The sequence below is a fragment of the Schistocerca gregaria genome, chromosome X, assembly GCF_023897955.1.
Source record: "Schistocerca gregaria isolate iqSchGreg1 chromosome X, iqSchGreg1.2, whole genome shotgun sequence".
Classification (NCBI taxonomy): domain Eukaryota; kingdom Metazoa; phylum Arthropoda; class Insecta; order Orthoptera; family Acrididae; genus Schistocerca; species Schistocerca gregaria.
In genome coordinates, this window is record NC_064931.1 from 48,041,352 (window position 1) to 48,061,505 (window position 20,154).

A 20,154-nucleotide genomic window follows, 5' to 3' on the forward strand; every position below is an offset into this window, starting at 1 on the left:
ATATCTGGCATTACTGACATATTGTATCGAGTTCATTGTTTGATTGTTCGTATATTGTTTGTTCAAATAAGCCTTTTGGAGGGGGAGGGGGGTTGTATCTGTTGAGAGGCCAGACAAACGTGTGGTTCCGAAGAGGGGCAGCAGCCTTTTCAGTAGTTGCAGGGGCAACAGTCTGGATGATTGACTGATCTGGCCTTGTAACAATAACCAAAACGGCCTTGCTGTGCTGGTACTGCGAACGGCAGAAACCAAGGGGAAACTACGGCCGTAATTTTTCCCAAGAGCATGCAGCTTTACTGTATGATTAAATGATGATGGCATCCTCTTGGGTAAAATATTCCGGAGGTAAAATTGTCCCCCATTCGGACCTCCGGGCGGGGACTACTCAAGAGGATGTTGTTACGAGGAGAAAGAAAACTGACGTTCTACGGATGGGAGCGTGGAATGTCAGATCACTTAATCGGGCAGGTAGGTTAGAAAATTTTAAAAAGGAAATGGATAGGTTAAAGTTAGATATTGTGGGAATCAGTGAAGTTTGTTGGCAGGAGGAACAAGACTTCTGGTCAGGTGACTACAGGGTTATAAACACAAAATCAAATAGGGGTAATGCAGGAGTAGGTTTAATAATGAGTAGAAAAATAGGAATTCAGGTAAGCTACTACAAACAGCATAGTGAACACGTTACTGTGGCCAAGATAGATACGAAGCCCACACCTACTACAGTAGTACAAGTTTATATGCCAACTAGCTCTGCAGATGACAAAGAAATTGAAGAAATGTATGATGAAATAAAAGAAATTATTCAGATAGTGAAGGGTGATGATAATTTAATAGTCATGGGTGACTGGAATTCGGTAGTAGCAAAAGGCAGAGAAGGAAACGTAGTAGGTGAATATGGATTGGGGAAAAGAAATGAAAGAGGAAGCCGCTTGGTAGAATTTTGCATAGAGCACAACTTAATCATAGCTAACACTTGGTTCAAGAATCATAAAAGAAGGCTGTATACATGTAAGATGCCTGGAGATACTGACAGGTTTCAGATAGATTATATAATGGTTAGACAGAGATTTAGGAACCAGGTTTTAAATTGTAAGACATTTCCAGGGGCAGATGTGGACTCTGACCACAATCCATATGACCTGTAGATTGAAACTAAAGAAACTGCAAAAAGGTGGGAATTTAAGGAGATGGGACCTAGATAAACTGAAAGAACCAGAGGTTGTACAGAGTTTCAGGGAAAGCATAAGGGAACAATTGACAGGAATGGGGGAAAGAAATACAGTAGAAGAAGAATGAGTAGCTTTGAGGGATGAAGTAGTGAAGGCAGCAGAGGATCAAGTAGGTAAAAAGACGAGGACTAGTAGAAATCCTTGGGTAACAGAAGAAATATTGAATTTAATTGATGAAAGGAGAAAATATAAAAATGCAGTAAATGAAGCAGGCAAAAGGGAATACAAAAGTGCAAAATGGCTAAGCAGGGATGGCTGGAGGACAAATGTAAGGATGTAGAGGGTTATCTCACTAGGGGTAAGATAGATACTGCCTACAGGAAAATTAAAGAGACCTTTGGAGATAAGAAAACCACTTGTATGAACATAAAGAGCTCAGATGGAAACCCAGTTCTAAGCAAAGAAGGGAAAGCAGAAAGTTGGAAGGATTATATAGAGGGTCTATACAAGGGCGATGTACTTGAGGACAATATTATGGAAATGGAAGAGGATGTAGGTGAAGATGAAATGGGAGATACGATACTGCGTGAAGACTGTGACAGAGCACTGAAAGACCTGAGTCGAAACAAGGCCCCGGAAGTAGACAACATTCCATTGGAACTAGTGACAGCCTTGGGAGAGCCAGTCCTGACAAAATTCTACCATCTGGTGAGCAAGATGTATGAGACAGACGAAATACCCTAAGACTTCAAGAAGAATATAATAATTCCAATCCCAAAGAAAACAGGTGTTGACAGATGTGAAAATTACCTAACTATCAGTTTAATAAGTCACAGCTGCAAAATACTAACACAAATTCTTTACAGACAAATGGAAAAACTGGTAGAAGCCGACCTTGGGGAAGATCAGTTTGGATTCCGTAGAAATGTTGGAACACGTGAGGCAATACTGACCCTACAACATATCTTAGAAGAAAGATTAAGGAAAGGCAAACCTACGTTTCTAGTATTTGTACACTTAGAGAAAGCTTTTGACAATGTTGACTGGAATACTCTCTTTCAAATTCTGAAGGTGGCAGGGGTAAAATACAGGGAGTGAAAGGCTATTTACAATTTGTGCAGAAACCAGATGGCAGTTGTAAGAGTCGAGGGACATGAAAGGGAAGCAGTGGTTGGGAAGGGAGTGAGACAGGGTTGTAGTCTCTCCCCGATGTTATTCAATCTGTATATTGAGCAAGCAGTGAAGGAAACAAAAGAAAAATTCGGAGTAGGTATTAGAATCCATGGAAAAGAAATAAAAACTTTGAGGTTCACTGATGACATTGTAATTCTGTCAGAGACAGCAAAGCACTTGGAAGAGCAGTTGAAGGGAATGGACAGTGTCTTGAAAGGAGGGTATAAGATGAACATCAACAAAAGCAAAACAAGGATAATGGAATGTAGTTGAATTAAGTCTGGTGATGCTCTGGGAATTAGATTAGGAAAGGAGACACTTAAAGTAGTAAAGGAGTTTTGCTATTTGGGGAGCAAAATAACTGATGATGGTCAAAGTAGAGAGGATATAAAATGTAGACTGGCAATGGCAAGGAAAGCGTTTCTGAAGAAGAGAAATTTGTTAACATCGAGTACAGATTTAAGTGTCAGGAAGTCGTTTCTGAAAGTATTTGTATGGAGTCTAGCCATGTATGCAAGTGAAACATGGACGATAAATAGTTTGGACAAGAAGAGAATAGAAGCTTTCGAAATGTGGTGCTACGAAGAATGCTGAAGATTAGATGGGTAGATCACATAACAAATGAGGAAGTATTGAATAGGATTGGGGAGAAGAGATGTTTGTGGCAAAACGTGACCAGAAGAAGGGATCGGTTGGTAGGACATGTTCTGAGGCATCAAGGGATCACCAATTTAGTACTGGAGGGCAGCATAGAGGATAAAAATCGTAGAGGGAGACAAAGAGATGAATACACTAAGCAGATTCAGAAGGATGTAGGTTGCAGTAGGTACTGGGAGATGAAGAAGCTTGCACAGGATAGAGTAGCATGGAAAGCTGCATCAAACCAGTCTCAGGACTGAAGACCACAACAACAACAACTTAAGAGACTTACTAAAGAGACTTAAATGTCTCAGGGAAACATTTAATTTAGAGATTTATTTTCATTTGCATTCCAGATGTTCTAAGCTCATTGCCTCTTTGTAATTAACTCATCTGCCATCATTCGACCAGGCGCGTTTCCATTTCTTTTTAAGAGCAAGTTCTGGAAATCGGGGACTATCAGGGAATTTCAAACGTATCAGGGAAATTTGAATAAAAAAAATCTCATATTTGTCTCAGTTGATGAAACGGTTTGTTTACTGAGATGTTGCACATTGTTGCTAGCTTGGTGCACCTGAGTACGTGTGTCACTTCCCTACACCCTCATTCTTACTTCTTCTCCCCTTCCTGCCATTCTCCTCAGCTTGCTGTCAGTGCTGCCACCACTTTCTGGCACTAGCCTAACAGTTGCCAGTGAGAGGCAGGAAGGTGTGAGAAGTGGTTTTTTTGGATCTGATTATCAGAGCTTGTTGACACAGCAGCTGAAGACAGTTGTCATCTGTGCACAAGTTATGTATGAGTGACTGTATGAATGTGTGTATGCTCTTGTTTTCTGACAAAGGCCATGGCCAAAAATATAGCTGAGAGTGTGTAATTGTCTTTTCTACATGCCTATCTGCGGCTCAGCGATTATCTTTGCAATGTTTTATAGACATTTTATATATTCTGGTACATTTTGACACTTCAAAAATAATTTGTATATTAGAAAGTATTAACGATAAGAGGAAGGAAATTGTGGCAGTCACTGGCAGTTTGTACGCTATGTACTCATATTTTTCTCGAAAGAAAAATCATGCAATACCTGTAAAAATAATATATGTGACACAGGGACATAACATTTTACTGGTGGTCACCTATAGTGTTGGTTTACACAACTGTTCCCTGCCATATACACTTCTTTCAACAGGCCTTCTTTTTTCTGGCGTTATTTCTGAAATGAGTGAAGGTATTTAAAATCTGTTATGCAATTCCATGGAAATGAGTATTATTGTCACCAAATGTGTTTTGTTTTACTGAAATAAAATAACATCAGTGGTCTTAATGAAACACACCATTTGGCTTGCTCTCTCCATATGAAAACAGTTCATTACAAAAGATTTTGATGTTAGTACTGAAGATTTTTGCTCACACGAGGAAGAAATACAAAGTCCTTACACTTTTTTGTCAATTTATGTCTTTACCTACCCTAGAGATCTCAAAATGTGTCAGGGGAAAATGTTAAAACTTGTCTGGAAATAAGGAAAATACCAGGGAATTTCATTTTTGGGACGTTGGGGCAACCCTGAGTTTCGTCTGAATAATGTCTTTTTGAAGTTGACCTTAACATTTAGGTATTAGTTATAAATTCTTTAGCATAGAACCACTAATATTGGGAAAAGGAACCTATATATTTCGTGTCACACAATGTACGCTTTTATATTGGGCAACTGCAGCAGATTGGTGGTTGCCAAGTATATGTATGACAGTAGTCACACCCTGAAAGGAATAGGAGAGAACTTACATGTAGATAAGAAAGTAAAGGAACTTGACTTCTTGAGCAACTTGAAATAGCAATCTATCGGGTTAAAGCTGATAATGTACTTAATATACAAACTGGCAAGAATGGTAACACCTTTTCCAGTGGCTTCTGCACCTTTTTCAAGGTTGATGTTAGCACAGTGAATGTGAATGACTTTGCATAGATAACCATTGGTGTGGTCTCTCTCCATCTTTGGAATGTTATGGAATGGCTGATAACTCAAAGCAGTCTCTCAGAGCTGTCCACATGTTTATGAACTAGGGGTGCATGGAGAGGTAGCTTATGTGACATATGCTTATCACTCTGCAAAAGGAACACTTTGGTGGATGGGCAGTAATGTGGATAAGAGGAGCAGAGAATCTGGTGTTGCCATTTTTAAAGTAAGACAAAGACTTCATGTACATATAATTTTATTTGTTTTTATATTTTGATCTAGTTTGTTTTTGAAGGGCATGTCCATGTAGGATTAACTTAGACAGATAATGATGGGAGCTTGACTCAAGAAACTCGTCGTTGAGGATTATGTTCCTAATATTAGTGGCTGTATGCTAAAATATGTATAACAGTTATCTTAACAACTCCTACCTCCAGTCCTTAAAATGGACAATATTACAATTTAGGTATGCTGTAGACAATTTCTGTATGTCAAACTTTTTTGGTTGGTATTGGTTCTTTTTTCTAAATACTTATCTTACTTTGAATTTAATGATAGGTAGATAGTGGCCTGAATCTAAATTGGTACTCTCAGCAATTTTTACATTGAGTACCTCCATTGCACAGTGTCTATTGATAGCAATGTGATTCAATTTTTCCTCTACAAATTGGATTTGGTGGGTGAGTTAGTTTTGTTACTTACTTTGTTTCATGTTCAATGGATAATTTGCATGACAAATGATGTGGGATGTGTCATTTTACATTTACATCGTAAATTAATTTGTAAATGTGGCTACATGCTGAACATCTATGAATTTTTGTATGTTATTATTATTATTATTATTATTATTATTATTATTATTATTATTATTATTATTTCTTTCTTATCTCAGACGTTATGTCTGGTCACAAGTAGAAAGTGACGCGGACATTGATCAAGTGTGACTTCCTTTTAACTGTACGGTATATGTTGTATTGCATTTAGGAACTTTCGGGTAATTGAACATGTATCAATAATTACGGATTTCTGTAGTAGTATATATAAGTTTGGATGTAGCTGTATTGCATTGATGTACTGGTGGATATTGTGTGGTATGACTCCTGTAGTTGATCGTATAATTGGTATAATGTCAACTTTATCCTGATGCCACATGTCCTTGACTTCTTCAGCCAGTTGGATGTATTTTTCAATTTTTTCTCCTGTTTTCTTTTGTATATTTGTTGTATTGGGTATGGATATTTCGATTAGTTGTGTTAATTTCTTCTTTTTATTGGTGAGTATGATGTCAGGTTTGTTATGTGGTATTGTTTTATCTGTTATGATGGTTCTGTTCCAGTATAATTTGTATTCATCATTCTCCAGTACATTTTGTGGTGCATACTTGTATGTGGGAACGTGTTGTTTATCAGTTTATGTTGTAAGGCAAGCTGTTGATGTATTATTTTCGCTGCACTGTCATGTCTTCTGGGGTATTCTGTATTTGCTAGTATTGTACATCCGCTTGTGATGTGATCTACTGTTTCTATTTGTTGTTTGCAAAGTCTGCATTTACCTGTTGTGGTATTGGGATCTTTATTATTATTATTATTATTATTATTATTATTATTATTATTATTATTAAATCTACAGATGTTAGTAATTCCTACTCACTTCCTTTTATACATTACAATGGTAGAAATTCTTCTACAGAATAGGAATTGTCAAGGAGAAGCTTTTTTGGTTTTGTTTCCAAATTTTACTTTGCTGTAGTCAGACGTTTTATATCTTTGGGTAAGTGGTCAAATATTTTAGTTGTGACATTGTGCACCGCTTTTGTGCTGAAGACAACATTAGTGTGAAGTAATGAATGGCATTTTTCCTTCTGGTGTTGTAGTTATGTACATCATTGTCCACTGCGAACTGCGAGGGATTATTTACGACGAACTTGGTGAGGGAGTAAACATACAGTGAGCAGTAGTCAAATGTCCAACTCCTTAAACAGATGTCTGCAAGATGGTCGCGGCTGAACACCACATATTAGTCTTATAGCATGTTGTTAAGCAATGAAGACATTCTTTCATTATTCCATATGACATTATTGAATGAAAGTTTGCAAAATATGTCAACTTGTTGATCTGTCTTACCCCAATATTTTCAATGCTCCTAAGCACAAATATGGCTGAACTACATTGTTTTAGGAGTTCTAAAACATACTTTTTTCAGGTTACATCCTCATCAGCATGGACACCTAAAAATTTGGAAGATTCCACTCTGTTTATTATATCCTCACTGTGTGTTACTCTTGCCACTGGTGTAGTACTTCTAGATGTGCAGAACTGAGTATGGTGCTCTTTTTAAAACTGAGAGTGAGACTGCAAAAAACCAGTCAGTGAAATTTTTAAGCACTTTGTTTGCCGTATCTTCTGTTGCTGTACATATGCTTGGATTGATTACACCAACAGTGTCATCCACAAAAGGAACTAATTCTGCTTGTTGTATGTCAAATGGAAGATAGTCTACATACACGAGGAACAATGGTAGACCAAAGGCTGAGCCTCAGGAAATTCCATATGTAATTACTCCCCAGATTACATTGCTTGAACAACTACGTAAAATGTCTTGCATTCTTTTAATTAGGTATGATATTATCCATTGGTTGGCTTTATCATCGTTTCCATAAAACCTCAGTTTCTCTAGGATGATATTGTGGTTCACACAGTCAAATGGCTTAAATAAGGCACAGAAAATACCAGCTGGCGTCATTTTGTTATTTAATATTTGGGTGATACCTGTGTAGTAAGTTTTCTAGGAAGTTCTTGAAAGAATGTAGATGTAAGTATTATGTTATGGGGTCGGCACAGATGTTGGTCTTTTTCCATATGTGCATGGAGTTTTCCTGCTAGTGATTTGTGCTTGTTATTTGCCAAATTGTGCTTTAAAATCTACAAGTAGTATTACTGTGTTTTTCAGTGAAATATGATCTAAGGTATGTGACACAATTTGCCAAAAAATTTCTGTGTGGTCTTTCTGAGTTGTATTTTTATCTTTTGTTGCTGCACATGTATATAAAAATATGTGAAATTCACAACAGTATCTAAAAGATTTTTTGTATATTTTACTAAAATTATTTATCTTCTTATTGTTAATTATCACTTTGCATATGTATTTTCCAGATAAACTGTATGTATACCCATGTCGGTATAATTATCGTCCAGATCACTGTATGTACATGAGTGTGTGCCATAGTGCTGATAAGGAAGGTGTTGCTGTACTGCATGGAAGTCGAGGGAGCTTTCACTCTGAGAAACAACCACCTTTCCATGCACTCTATACTGCAATGGAAGAAGTAAGTTCCAAATATGTATAACAATAAAACCAAGTATTCAGAAATATGGAGTAATAGTGAAATGACAAAAACAACAAAACAAAGTGTAAATCTGAATCAACCAAGCCGCCAATGTGTAATGACAAAGGTAAATCAAATTTAAATTGGAATTTTCATGTAGGTAGGTGATCAGTAAATGTTTGTCAATAGCTGCTGTTGTACAAGGTGGAAGCGGTGATTTTCTATAACATTATGAAGAGTGCAATAAATGCCCAGATAGTGCAACATATTATTAAGTTAAATTTTGAGCTTGACAGCGGCAACAGTAAGGTAAAGCAGAAATTAAGATGTTGCCCCACACTAAAAAATGCTGCAAATTTTAACTAAAGTAATATAGTTCTTAGCTTTTAAGCAAAGACACTTTCAAAAAAGATGACATAAAACTAAACAAAAACAAATATTGTGAAAAAATAGGTGTGTGTGTGTGTGTGTGTGTGTGTGTGTGTGCGCGCGCAGCGCCGCGCGCGCGCGTGCGCGTGTGTGTGCGTGCGCGTGTGTGTGCGCGCGCGCGCGTGCGCGTGTGTTTGTGTTGTTTCCCGATGAGTCTTCTAAAAGAAGGTACACAAGGTAGACAGACAGACACGCAACCAACCAAATGCTATTTTATAGCACAGTCTTGAAGATAGAAAAACCTGGTCATTTACCGGCCATTGCAGTAATTAACTTAGTCAGCCACATAATGTGATAGTAAATTTACCCACCCTCAGAATGCTAAGTCCAGCAATATGTACAAACTGCCAACTCTGAAGGCTGTAACAGTTTGTAGAAGTAGAGCCATTTTTCCACTCGTGTAGTCCTGTGCTGTAAGTGGTTATGGTCTAATGGGAAGTTTAAACATGAGGTCCAGAATTCAGGCCTTTCATTACATAATTTTTACACTTACTTTAATCTATACATTTTGATTCTGCGGGTGCTGGCTGCTGACTGCTGCCACCATGGGGTATCTTATCTGTGATTGTCTAACATACTACAGATGCCCCAGGGTGACATTACAAAAGGCTGTCCAGTGGCCTGTGAACCACTGATTTGTGCCTCTCTTGGTGCATCCTTCTGCGAAAACTACTCCAAGGATGGCAGCCTACTTTACTTTACTACCCTGGCAGCCTGGGTGCTTCTGCAACAACTTAAATGTTCTTTCAAAATACTATGATTTATATGAGGCATGCAAATCAGAATCAAAGTTTAAATGATGAGTAATGTTACATTAATCAGTTACTGACCATCACTTGGACCGTTACGTATCATATTACTTGGCATTGATTAAATATTCTGATTAAATGGATCTTTCATTATTATTTTACTTATGCTATGCGACCATTTCTGAAAAAGTGGTCCCGTAACACAACCCAGTGACCAAGTTTGTTGATAAGAGACTGCATACCGGAATGGTCCATAGGTACAGGTAATTTGCCAAAAAGTAAAATGTTGCTGGGGTCTTACACCTTAATATTTTCCATTCAACAACAGAAAACAGCACAAAATATGTACTCGGTAAGAAATGCCTAGAAGTTTGAAAATAGTCTAGTCCTACATATAACTGTTCAAAAGTTGTAAATTCCTTCCATCTCCACAATTTCTTTTTTTACTCAAAGAGAAATTTGTGGGGGACACACAATGCACTTGTTAAAATCATGATTGGAAATCAAAGTTCCCAAAAAATATTTTACAGAATTTCCTGAAAAGTGTTGAAATTTTAAGAATTTTTTTCTTCTAATAATGCACACAAATTCAGTAAAATGACTATCTTATGTTGAATCAAAATATGATGTAAGGGAATAGAATTTGGACATAATTTTGTCATAAGAAAGGATTTAGTAGCCATTGAGTGTTTTTATACTCACCAGCAATGATCTGCAAAATAAGTTGTTCCTCAGTTTCTTTACTTGTGATTATGTTCCATGATAGGTTTGATGTGTTGTGCTACACACAACTAACATTTCTGGAATTTTTCAATTTTTGTATTGTAACCAGGATTGTCCATGTGTGTCATAGGAACTTTGTCGAGGAATTTACTGTCGATATGTTATCTGAAGAAATTTTTTCATACTAAGAGTTACAAAAATTAGGACTCATGTTTGTAAGGGAATGAAAATAGCTTTCATGCACAATTTATCACACTGATTTTTCTTCTTCCTCTTCTTCATCTCTGTCTGCTTGCATCAAAACTTTCATCATGTTTGCCTTAACTACTATTCAAACAAAATCATAAAATAAGGATAGAGTCAGTTTCAGGAATTAAGTACAGATGGCTGAAAAAATTTTTGCAGCAGTGTTATTGATTTCAAATAAAGATTCAAGATGACCAGTTAATATGGAATTATTTCAAGGGGACTTGAATTGCTTATAGTGACAGAAGTCAGATTTGAACGTACTTTCAAGCAAGAAAAATGCATATTCCTCTTAAAACCAAACATGATCGTGGATGTGAAAACTGCCTTTGTCATCTATCTTATACGAGTTACAGCTCCTGGCATGCAAAACAATCTCCTGTTCTTTGGAATGCCCCAAGATAACTCTAAAAATTCTTGGCAATCACCTCACTTCTCTTTCTTTGTACAAATGAGATGTCCAATAAAGTCATGAGTAGTAGAGTGCGCCTCATAGCTACCACTCATCTAAACATTCTTGTTGAGTTTGATAAAAGCTTTTTTTAACTTTTTTGGAAAAAACTTGGTGTCTGGACAGGAAGTTGAATTATCAATATTTCGAAACCGCTTCTCAAAACGAATCCAAAAATTTAATGCTACCCAGTCATGGTTAAAAAGCTTTCCCAGATTTGTACGGTCACCATTTTGTCAAATTGTGTTGCTTACTGTGTTTTGCATGGAACAGTGTCCAACACTGAACTTGCTCTTCTTCTCTTCATATTGCCTTTATGTCTCACCATAACCTTCTGGCACATTGTTTCACTAAGATTATCTATGAGGAAGCTTGTGATTGTAAAAACTTAGGCACCATGAACTATTTTATTACTTTCATAGTGATTAGATTTCAGCTTTCACTGATAGTATAAGTTACTTTTGAAACTTATTTGTGTGTGTGCAAATTTTATTTTACAATTTTCGAGTTTGTGTATACTTTATCTATATGATTAAGATTAATAGTTTGAAAGGAGTACCACACATTTTAATAGACAACCAAAATGCAGGTTTCATTACAGCTGTTTGAATGAGATGAAGCTTAGTCAAGATCATGAAAAAATTAGACAGACACACTGATATTTCTGTATTTTTATTTTTCAGTATCAGCTGGGGACAGATCCTCACACAAATCTTTATTTACCCATTAAGAACTACTTGGAACTAGCGTCATCATCAAACTGTGGTAAAGTGAAACACATATTCACAAAATCTCTGCAGAGATATTTTCAGAAAATTGATTTAAGATAACAGACGATGATTATCTAGATGAAACATTTAAAACTAATTTTATGTTTTTAATCTAGAATTGTTACCTCTTTTCTGAACAGATGTTTGATTCTGTCAGTTGATGAAGTTCCTTTAGTTGCAATATTATATTAATGTCTTTTCGTGTATACTTTATATTTTTATGTGATTGTAAATGTGCAAAAATTATGACAGAAAATTAACCATTGGTGACAGAGGACTGTGGATAGTCATAACTTGTCTGACAACCATTGACCAATGATGGTGCTAGATTTTGTTGGCATGAAAATGTGTGTGTTGAAGGTGGGGGAGGGATGTAAATGAATTCTGTTTCAAAACAAGGACACCAGATGAAAAACTAGCATAAATAATGTATAGCTGTAAAACAACTAACACCAAAAAATTACATACTAATACACATGCTATACAGTGCTATTGCAAGAGAGAGTTTTGAGATGCTATACTGAACCCTGTAGACTGTACTTTCAGCTCTCAAAACATGACTTCTCCTCCATTTTCAAATCACACATTTAGTTCACAGCGATGCTACTGATAATGATTCGTCAGACAAGTTGCATGTTATTGCAGTAATGAGAATCTCAACTTGTTACTATTTTGCATTTGTCATGCCTTGAGTAGAAGGTAACCCTGTAGGAGGTGCACATTTTCTCTGCTACTCCTCCTTGTGAAGTTGATTACAATTTACAGCAGTATTTAGCAGTTTTATAAAGATTTCTAGCTGGTTATATGGTGTGTGATAGGACTTAATGATGTGCCTAATCCAAAATTTCTTAGTTCCTATAAGGTTAACAAGGAAAAAAATGTGTTCAGAACTAATTGTGTTGTACAATTGGAATATTTCTCCAGCATTTTGTAAAGACTAGTTAAATCTACTGTGCTTCTAAGAAGACACCAGATGATAAATTTTGTAACTTGCTGCAAAATATTGTTGTAAAAAGATTAGAGTTTGTATGACTTAAAACAAAAATGTGAGCAATGAATAGAACACACTGAATAGAGTATTGGATTACTTTAAATTTTAAATTTATAAGCTGTATTTTGTGGTTGCAAATTCAGTTATTCTGTTGTAAAAGTGACAAGATAAAGTTGAAATTTGCCATTGGCATTCATCATAGTTTAATGCACAGTATCTATTTCATTAATATTGCAGTCATGCAGTCATGGTTGTTGTCCGGGGGAGAGGTGGGCAGCAATTTTCTTCAGTTGCATTTGTTTGTTAGGAAAGTATTTTTGCAAGAGTTGATTGATTATGTTAAAGGTACTGTAGTAACAGGTGTTAGTTATAATATGCAGATATAGCATTACTCGTTGCTCTTGTGTTTTCAGTTTCCCTTCTGGATATAAGTCAAGTCTTTATTTTTATTGGTTAATTCATGTTCATTGTATGATATGGTGCACGAGAGTGTCAGGTCACCCAAATTTAAGTTGTCAACACTCTCCTTAAATCATTTAAGGCCAGTGCCAAGATGAGTTCTGTTTCCATCCTTTGTAACCACAGCTTGTGATTGATCCCTAATGATCATTCATCAGTGGAGCATTCTACCATAATAAGTTTTTTTACTTTGCTTCTCAAAAATTCCAGTTTCAATTAGAAACTGAGCATTTTAAAAGTACCAAACCGTGTAATCGAATAAGACAAGAAAGCTGCACTACATTTTTAAAAAAATCTGTGTATTGAATGATAATATGTTGTTTTGTGACTATAATAACTGATAGCCATGAAGATGGAAAATTATTGGAAATTCTACAGTGTCTAGAAATAATCACTGTATTAGAACTATTACGAAAGAATTGTCAAGCCCAAATGTTTCCTCCACCTGCTCCCCACTCTAACTCACTTCCATGTGTCCTAACCAATGATAGCACTTTTTTTAAAGGCTTGTCATGACTTTGCCATGTGATGCATAAAATTAGCGTTTTCCATCTTAAATTTGCTCCACTTCCATTCTCACATTGTCTATTCAGACAGTGATTATGCTTGGACATGTCTTACAGAAAAAATAAAATAATACCATTTATGGGCTCTCAGATATACCTTAAAAGAACAAAATGTATAATAGTTAGGTTCCTACATTTTCAGTCAATAAATTCCTATAATAGTAACAGACTGCTTCAATACTGAGGTACAGTATTTGGAAGCTAAGATATTCAATGGACAAAATTATACATATTGTATTGCCCCATCAAACATACAATGAGATGAATAAACCATGCCATTTCTCAATTATTATTAAGTTATCACTTGATGTAGCAAATGTCACAGTGCCATATTATTGTCATTAATATCATCAATATTACTTTTTTCTCAACATGTTGTAGTTACGTCCACTTTCCTGTATGTTAATTTCTGTGATAAAATGAATTTTTGTGTAAACATACTACAGAAAAATATTTTGGCCTTTCTGAAATGGCAATATAGATGTAAGAGAGATTTATGTCATTGAAAATAGGGTAATATGCTGAATGATGTGGCATTGATGGTCGTAGATCTTGCTCAGAGAAATAGTCCCTGGACATCAGTTGAATTATTTTGGTTTGAAAATGAAATAAGGCACAGATCACCTGACATAAGTAGTAATAGGAAACATTTCCAGTACCTCAGCTAAATATATATATATATATATATCTCTCTCTCTCTCTCTCTCTCTCTCTCTCTCTCTCTCTCTCTCTCTCTCTCTCTCTCTCTCTCTCTCTTAGTGTGTGTGTGTGTGTGTGTGTGTGTGTGTGTGTGTGTGTGTGTGTGTGTGTGAGAGAGAGAGAGAGAGAGAGAGAGAGAGAGAGAGAGAGAGAGAGAGAGAAATGCCAAAATTGTGTCTTGAACTAACACCAAATGTGGACCCAGTCTAACATTCATGATTCATTGCCTTTAAATTAAAAATTGTAGTTGTGTGGGTGGGGTTTTCCACATTTACCAGTTGGCTATGAATGGAGAGGAAATCTGAATTTCATTACAATCATGAAAATTATTACCATATTTGAGAACAACTGTTGACTTAAGTTGTCAGTCAGAAACCTGTGCATAATTTGTACATAATCACAGAAATAAGGTCTCATTAGCTTCCAGAAATGTGAATTCTTAACCCCAAGACCACAGACTTGCGTCAAACGTTTGTGTGTGGCTATCAGTGCCCATTGATGATGGCTGCTGCTGTGTGTTGTCTTTGTTAATTCCATCTCTCCATGTTCATCTGCCAACTCTACCATTATGCAATGTCTGAAGACGGTATTAGTAAACTAACAGGTTCTGTCTGTACATCATGTCTGTGACGGTGTGACATAATGAGCATTTGGTTATGTGAGGTCTCCAGATATTGTTTCACAATTTCTGTTCATCTTGTGTGTTACTTCTTGCAAATCTGATGGTGTGGTGGACCTAAGACTTTGAGGCCTTTTAGATGAGCATTATAATATGAATCTTGAATCTCAAAAATACTCAATAGAAGGCCCTTATAACTGTGCACAGTTAATGTGCCAGTGATTGTAATAATTATTGCTATGAACTAACCCATTGAATTCTAATGACCCCATGTCAATTTGACACACAATCAGATGCTTAACTTGAAGTCTCAGTCGATACACAATTAAAACCTGCTTCAAAAACGTCGTAAAACTGCATAGTGAATAACTGAAGAGAAGATTTGTTTCAGAAAAAGTGTGTGTGTGTGTGTGTGTGTGTGTGTGTGTGTGTGTGTGTGTGTGTGTGTGTGTTTGTGTGTGTTTGTTTGTTTACAGAGCACCATATTTTTAAGAGAGAGTTGTTAAAGAAAATATTTTGAAAAGTTTTAAACTTAGATGCATGTAAAAACCAAAAATTGCAGGTTTTTCCCGTAGATATTAGATTGTATTGATCACCACCATGGACACCGTCAAATAGTCATAGTAGTATTAGTAATAGCAATACTAGTAATAGTTTCTTGGTCATTAATATAAGCACATATTAGTGCACTGCTCATAAATAATGTACCTGATGGTTAATGGAAACAAAGTATTTACATAGTGATCAATATCCAGGCACTGGCTCATTTTTTGAAAAAAAACATACTTAAAAGTATTTATATTCACCTGAAATATTGCGTGAAATTAGCAGAATACTGTAAAACTCAAATAACAAAATATAATTAGGAGATTAATAACAAAGTGCTGTCCTATAGTTTGGCAATCTTTCTCCTATGGAGCGTTTTAATTTATGGCCTGCTATAACTGCATAATGAACTTCAGTTCAGCTAATCAGTTTAAAAGTGAATCCCTTTCTAAATTGTTCAGGTCTTCAAGCATTTTTCTGGTTGAACATTCTAGTTTTTCATGGATTTTTAAACTGTTTCTGGTAGACACAAAAATGAAAATGGGGAAAAAGTAAGCTTTCTTAAACTGATCTTGCCCATTCCTGCTCCTATTTTCTTCCTAATGGGCTCTAATGACATACATAAGACATTGAACTGTGATTGTAGTTTGCATTTTGAAATTCATCTGGCAGTTAAAAATAAGAGCAAACAAATATATTTGCAGGTCATCACTTTAAGATACTATGAAGGATTTGATACTATAGTGAATACTAAACCAAATGAGAAGATGCTGTGCAACATCAGTTCCCAACTTTTAAGCAGTGAAAAGTAGTGAGTTAGCCTATAGTTGACTTTTTGGAAATGACTGTCAGAACCAGAATTATAGACTGTTATTAAGAGAATTACAAAACATGTGGCTTACCAAGATAACTTCATGGAATCAAAAGCATTTTTAAAATTCTCATTAAAAATTGTGAACATTCAGAATCTGAAGTTCTTGAAGTTTCACCACTGACCACTCGTAGCTGCAGTCATATGTGATAAATTCTCATCTCATCTGAGCTAGTACTATCAGAGTTCAAAATCCATTAACCAGTTCATTCACAAAGGCTTTAGTCTACAATTCTCTTACTTTATGTTGAGCAACTTTGTACCTGATCTAACGCCTTGTCAGGCCTTCGTGCACCGTTTATTACACCCACTGACTCATGTGACTAGCACATAACTTACTCCATGTAAGCTCTGGCTTCATTGACTAATACAGCTTTTCTATTGGAAGGGATGAATTTTCAGTTATATGTAACTTTTTTTTACCTAACATTCTGAAATATTAACTACATCCTTCACCTTTGCATACTTTCTCCTTGATATACTTTTTTCCACAACTGTAGCAGAAACTGATAATGAAAAAAGCTGCCTAGATGAAGTTTTAGTAACTGTTATGAGTGGCTTCGACCATATTGGGCCATCCTCAAATGTAACACTAAAATACAGGACTGTTACTACCAGTGATGTCATCTGATGTGTGGTGTAGCAGTAGACCTGTGTTCTGGTGTTATATATGAAGATGACCCATATAACATGATTTTGACTGTATTCTTTGCTAAGTAATGAAACTAGATCACTTATTTCTTATGTGATAAAATGCTGTCTTTCTACAGCAGACATATTGCTGTTTCCAGCAATTAAAGATGCAATGACTACCTTTGAGGTATTATCTACAGTTTTTATTTTAAAACACCAACTATGTTTTCAGTATTGTTAGTAATGGTAAATTTGGAAGTGTGTCATTCATAACTATTCTTCAATAAATCTTCTACTGCAGATACCTCTGTTGATCTCATCTGTATCAAATTAAGCCACAGCCCAAAATATAAACTATTTAGTAAAAGAGTAGGTATTTTTCTATTTTCATGTGGTCTGTGCAAATTGGAGTCTGCTCTATTATTATAGTAGAATTTGTGTGATTTTATATTTACTTGCAATGATTGCTGCCACTGGACAAGGAATGTGTCGCAGTGTAGATACAAATTTGAAGTAAAGTGATTTTGTGAAATAATAATTTGCAACAAGTTTGCAATCACGCATATAACCTGTTGGTGAGTTGATGCTTCCAGAATATGAACTAAGACAGAAATAGCAGAACACAACAGTAGCAATGGTCAATTATTTTGGATGTTTTGGCTATGTAGTAGCACTGAGCACAACCTTCAGACAATATTATTCTACTTAACTCTGTATTCAATTCAATTGTTTCAGCACAGCTGTTTTTAAAATTTTCTGGCGTGTTATTGGGATTTCAAGCCTTTCCTTTAGATAAGCATTTAGTACGGATATTGTGTGTGCATATTCATAATTACATCAAACAAATTTATGACTGTACAGACAGATTCTTATTGCAGGTGAAGTGAGTGTCTTCATAACTTAGTGGTTCATATGACAGGTTGGCTTTTAATAACAGATTTTAATTACTGCCTCAGATAAATCTTTTTTTTATTTTCTTCGTATAATAATTTGTTTAATTTGAAAAGAAACGAAAAGTGGTCACTGCCTTTGAATATTTTGAATGCTCAAGAGGCCACAACATGTGACATTTAATTATATCATAAGACCTGCAATGGGAAGTTAGTGTATGTTCTAAAAACTGAGGGATATGCTTAAATTTTTATAGTAGGTAAGTGTCTAGGCATGGGTCGTTCACTTGCAGAGCCCTCCCATGCACCTACTTCTATTTATTCAGTTATTTCTAGAAAATAACATTGTATTCCGTTTACTTGATAAGGTTTATAATAATTCCAAGGAAATTTTTTGCCACATATGTTAAATGTAAATCGGAAAACTGTTATATTTCATCTCATTTCTTTCAATGCTGTACAAGATTTTAACTCTGGCTGTGATTTATCCTGGCCAGTTTTTTTGCTGTTAAGTATATATAAAAGCCCTTTCACATGTATAGGGGAAGATAAGGGATACTGTGCCCTATTCTGGAATTAACTACATCTATATTGGAAATTACTACACTCATAACTGTCACATTGTTAATCACCATGGCCTCTCAACTGTGTAGACTTTTGTCTGTATCCTCACCAAATTCACGACAGCTGCTTGTCGAAAGTGGCTTATAAATATTTCGTATCTATTATCAGAGGACAAGAAAATGTGAGATCTGTAGCACTAGTAATCATCCTAATGAAAAACTATTTTCTCAATGCTCTGGAAAGATGACATGTACTTCATGCTTCGATAAATTGTGACTCAAACTTTGATTGCCTGTCTTCAGTTCAGTGCAACTCATAACATGGTTCATTTTCTTCCCTCTATCAGTAAGTTACTGGTTTATGTCAGTCGTTTAATCTTTTTTCCTAATCGTTTAGTACTTCAGAAAATGCTATTTCAATGTCTGACCAATTACACCTTTCAAATTGAAAGCAGTCTGTGCCTGAAGTCAGTGCTATCTATTCTGAAAAGTGTAGCAATGAAAGATGTGAATTAGTTGCTTAAATTATTAGTGTTCAGAAAAAAAATCCTTTCACTGTGCCTTCCTTTTTGCTCTTCCAAACACCTGTATAGTAAATATTACGTATCAAATATATGCAGGGATCACTAACACAGTTTTTACTGACTGAGAAACTTGAAGCAACAAATTACATTTTAGTGAATATCATACAAAACTTTGTCTGTGTATTGATGAAGAGATTGTTGAAGCACAAATCTGTTTGCTATTTGTACATGTTGATGTATCTGTCTGTAACATACTCTGTTTCAAGGAATGTCAAAGGTAATATATTTCAAATAAAAGATAAATTAGCACAATACAAAAATTTTTTGTGCATTTTATATGCTTTTTTAATAAATTAATCTTTGTATATATATATATATATATATATATATATATATATATATATATATATATATATATATATATATATATATATAACTTTGCAGTTGTAATTATTAATTTCAGGCTCTTTTATGATGTTGAATTGACTGTGTCATGCAGTTTGAAAAATTATGTATCAGAACTTGTATTAAAGTTTTCAGCTTCGTCTCATAATGTTTGTGAAATGTCAGCCCAATCAGGCATAATGATACTTTCATTTATCCTAGTCATTAATCATTTTTGTTGTTAAGAATAATGTATTATTGGACAATATTGTGATATTTAGATTAAGTTGTGTGTGTGTGTGTGTTTGTGCGCGCATCTTTTTTGTGATTGGTGGCAGAAACTCATGCTTGTTAATGACTGCATCTTGTAAAGTGTCGATGATTCTTTGCACCTGATGGTTCTTCATGTGCTGTTACAGGTCTTGCATTTTCATTACTGAATGTTAAAAGTGTATCATCACTGATTTGATGGATATTATTTAGTGAGTCACTGTAATTTTATGAATGTTAAGTCTTTTATGCTTGTCTTATTAAAATAAATTTAGGGAGTATGCCTTCCTCATTAGCATGTCTGTCCTTCCTGGTTTGTTTTGCTTTAAATGCACTGCATAGATGTGTGTGAGAATTTGCATCTAATATCTTTCATTACATTTGTTTATATGAAATTTGTATGAATTCTTGCATGAAAATTTAAACAATTTTTGGACTTCTAAAAGTGAAATAATATATTATTGCACTTTTGTTGATACATTTTTGTATTTTTTCCTAAGATCTTTGCATCCT

At 35.3% G+C, this 20,154-nt stretch overlaps 1 protein-coding gene across 1 annotated transcript in view; it reads left to right on the plus strand.

Moving 5' to 3' along the window:
* Positions 1-19,307, plus strand: part of LOC126299488 (glucoside xylosyltransferase 1) — a 153,356-nt gene extending 134,049 nt beyond the window's left edge. The window contains exons 6-7 of the mRNA XM_049991426.1: positions 8,086-8,258; positions 11,540-19,307. Of these exons, the coding sequence (XP_049847383.1) occupies positions 8,086-8,258; positions 11,540-11,686 (320 nt within the window). The 3' untranslated portion in view covers positions 11,687-19,307. The remainder of the gene's footprint in view (positions 1-8,085; positions 8,259-11,539) is intronic.
* The last annotated feature ends 847 nt before the right edge of the window (positions 19,308-20,154 follow it).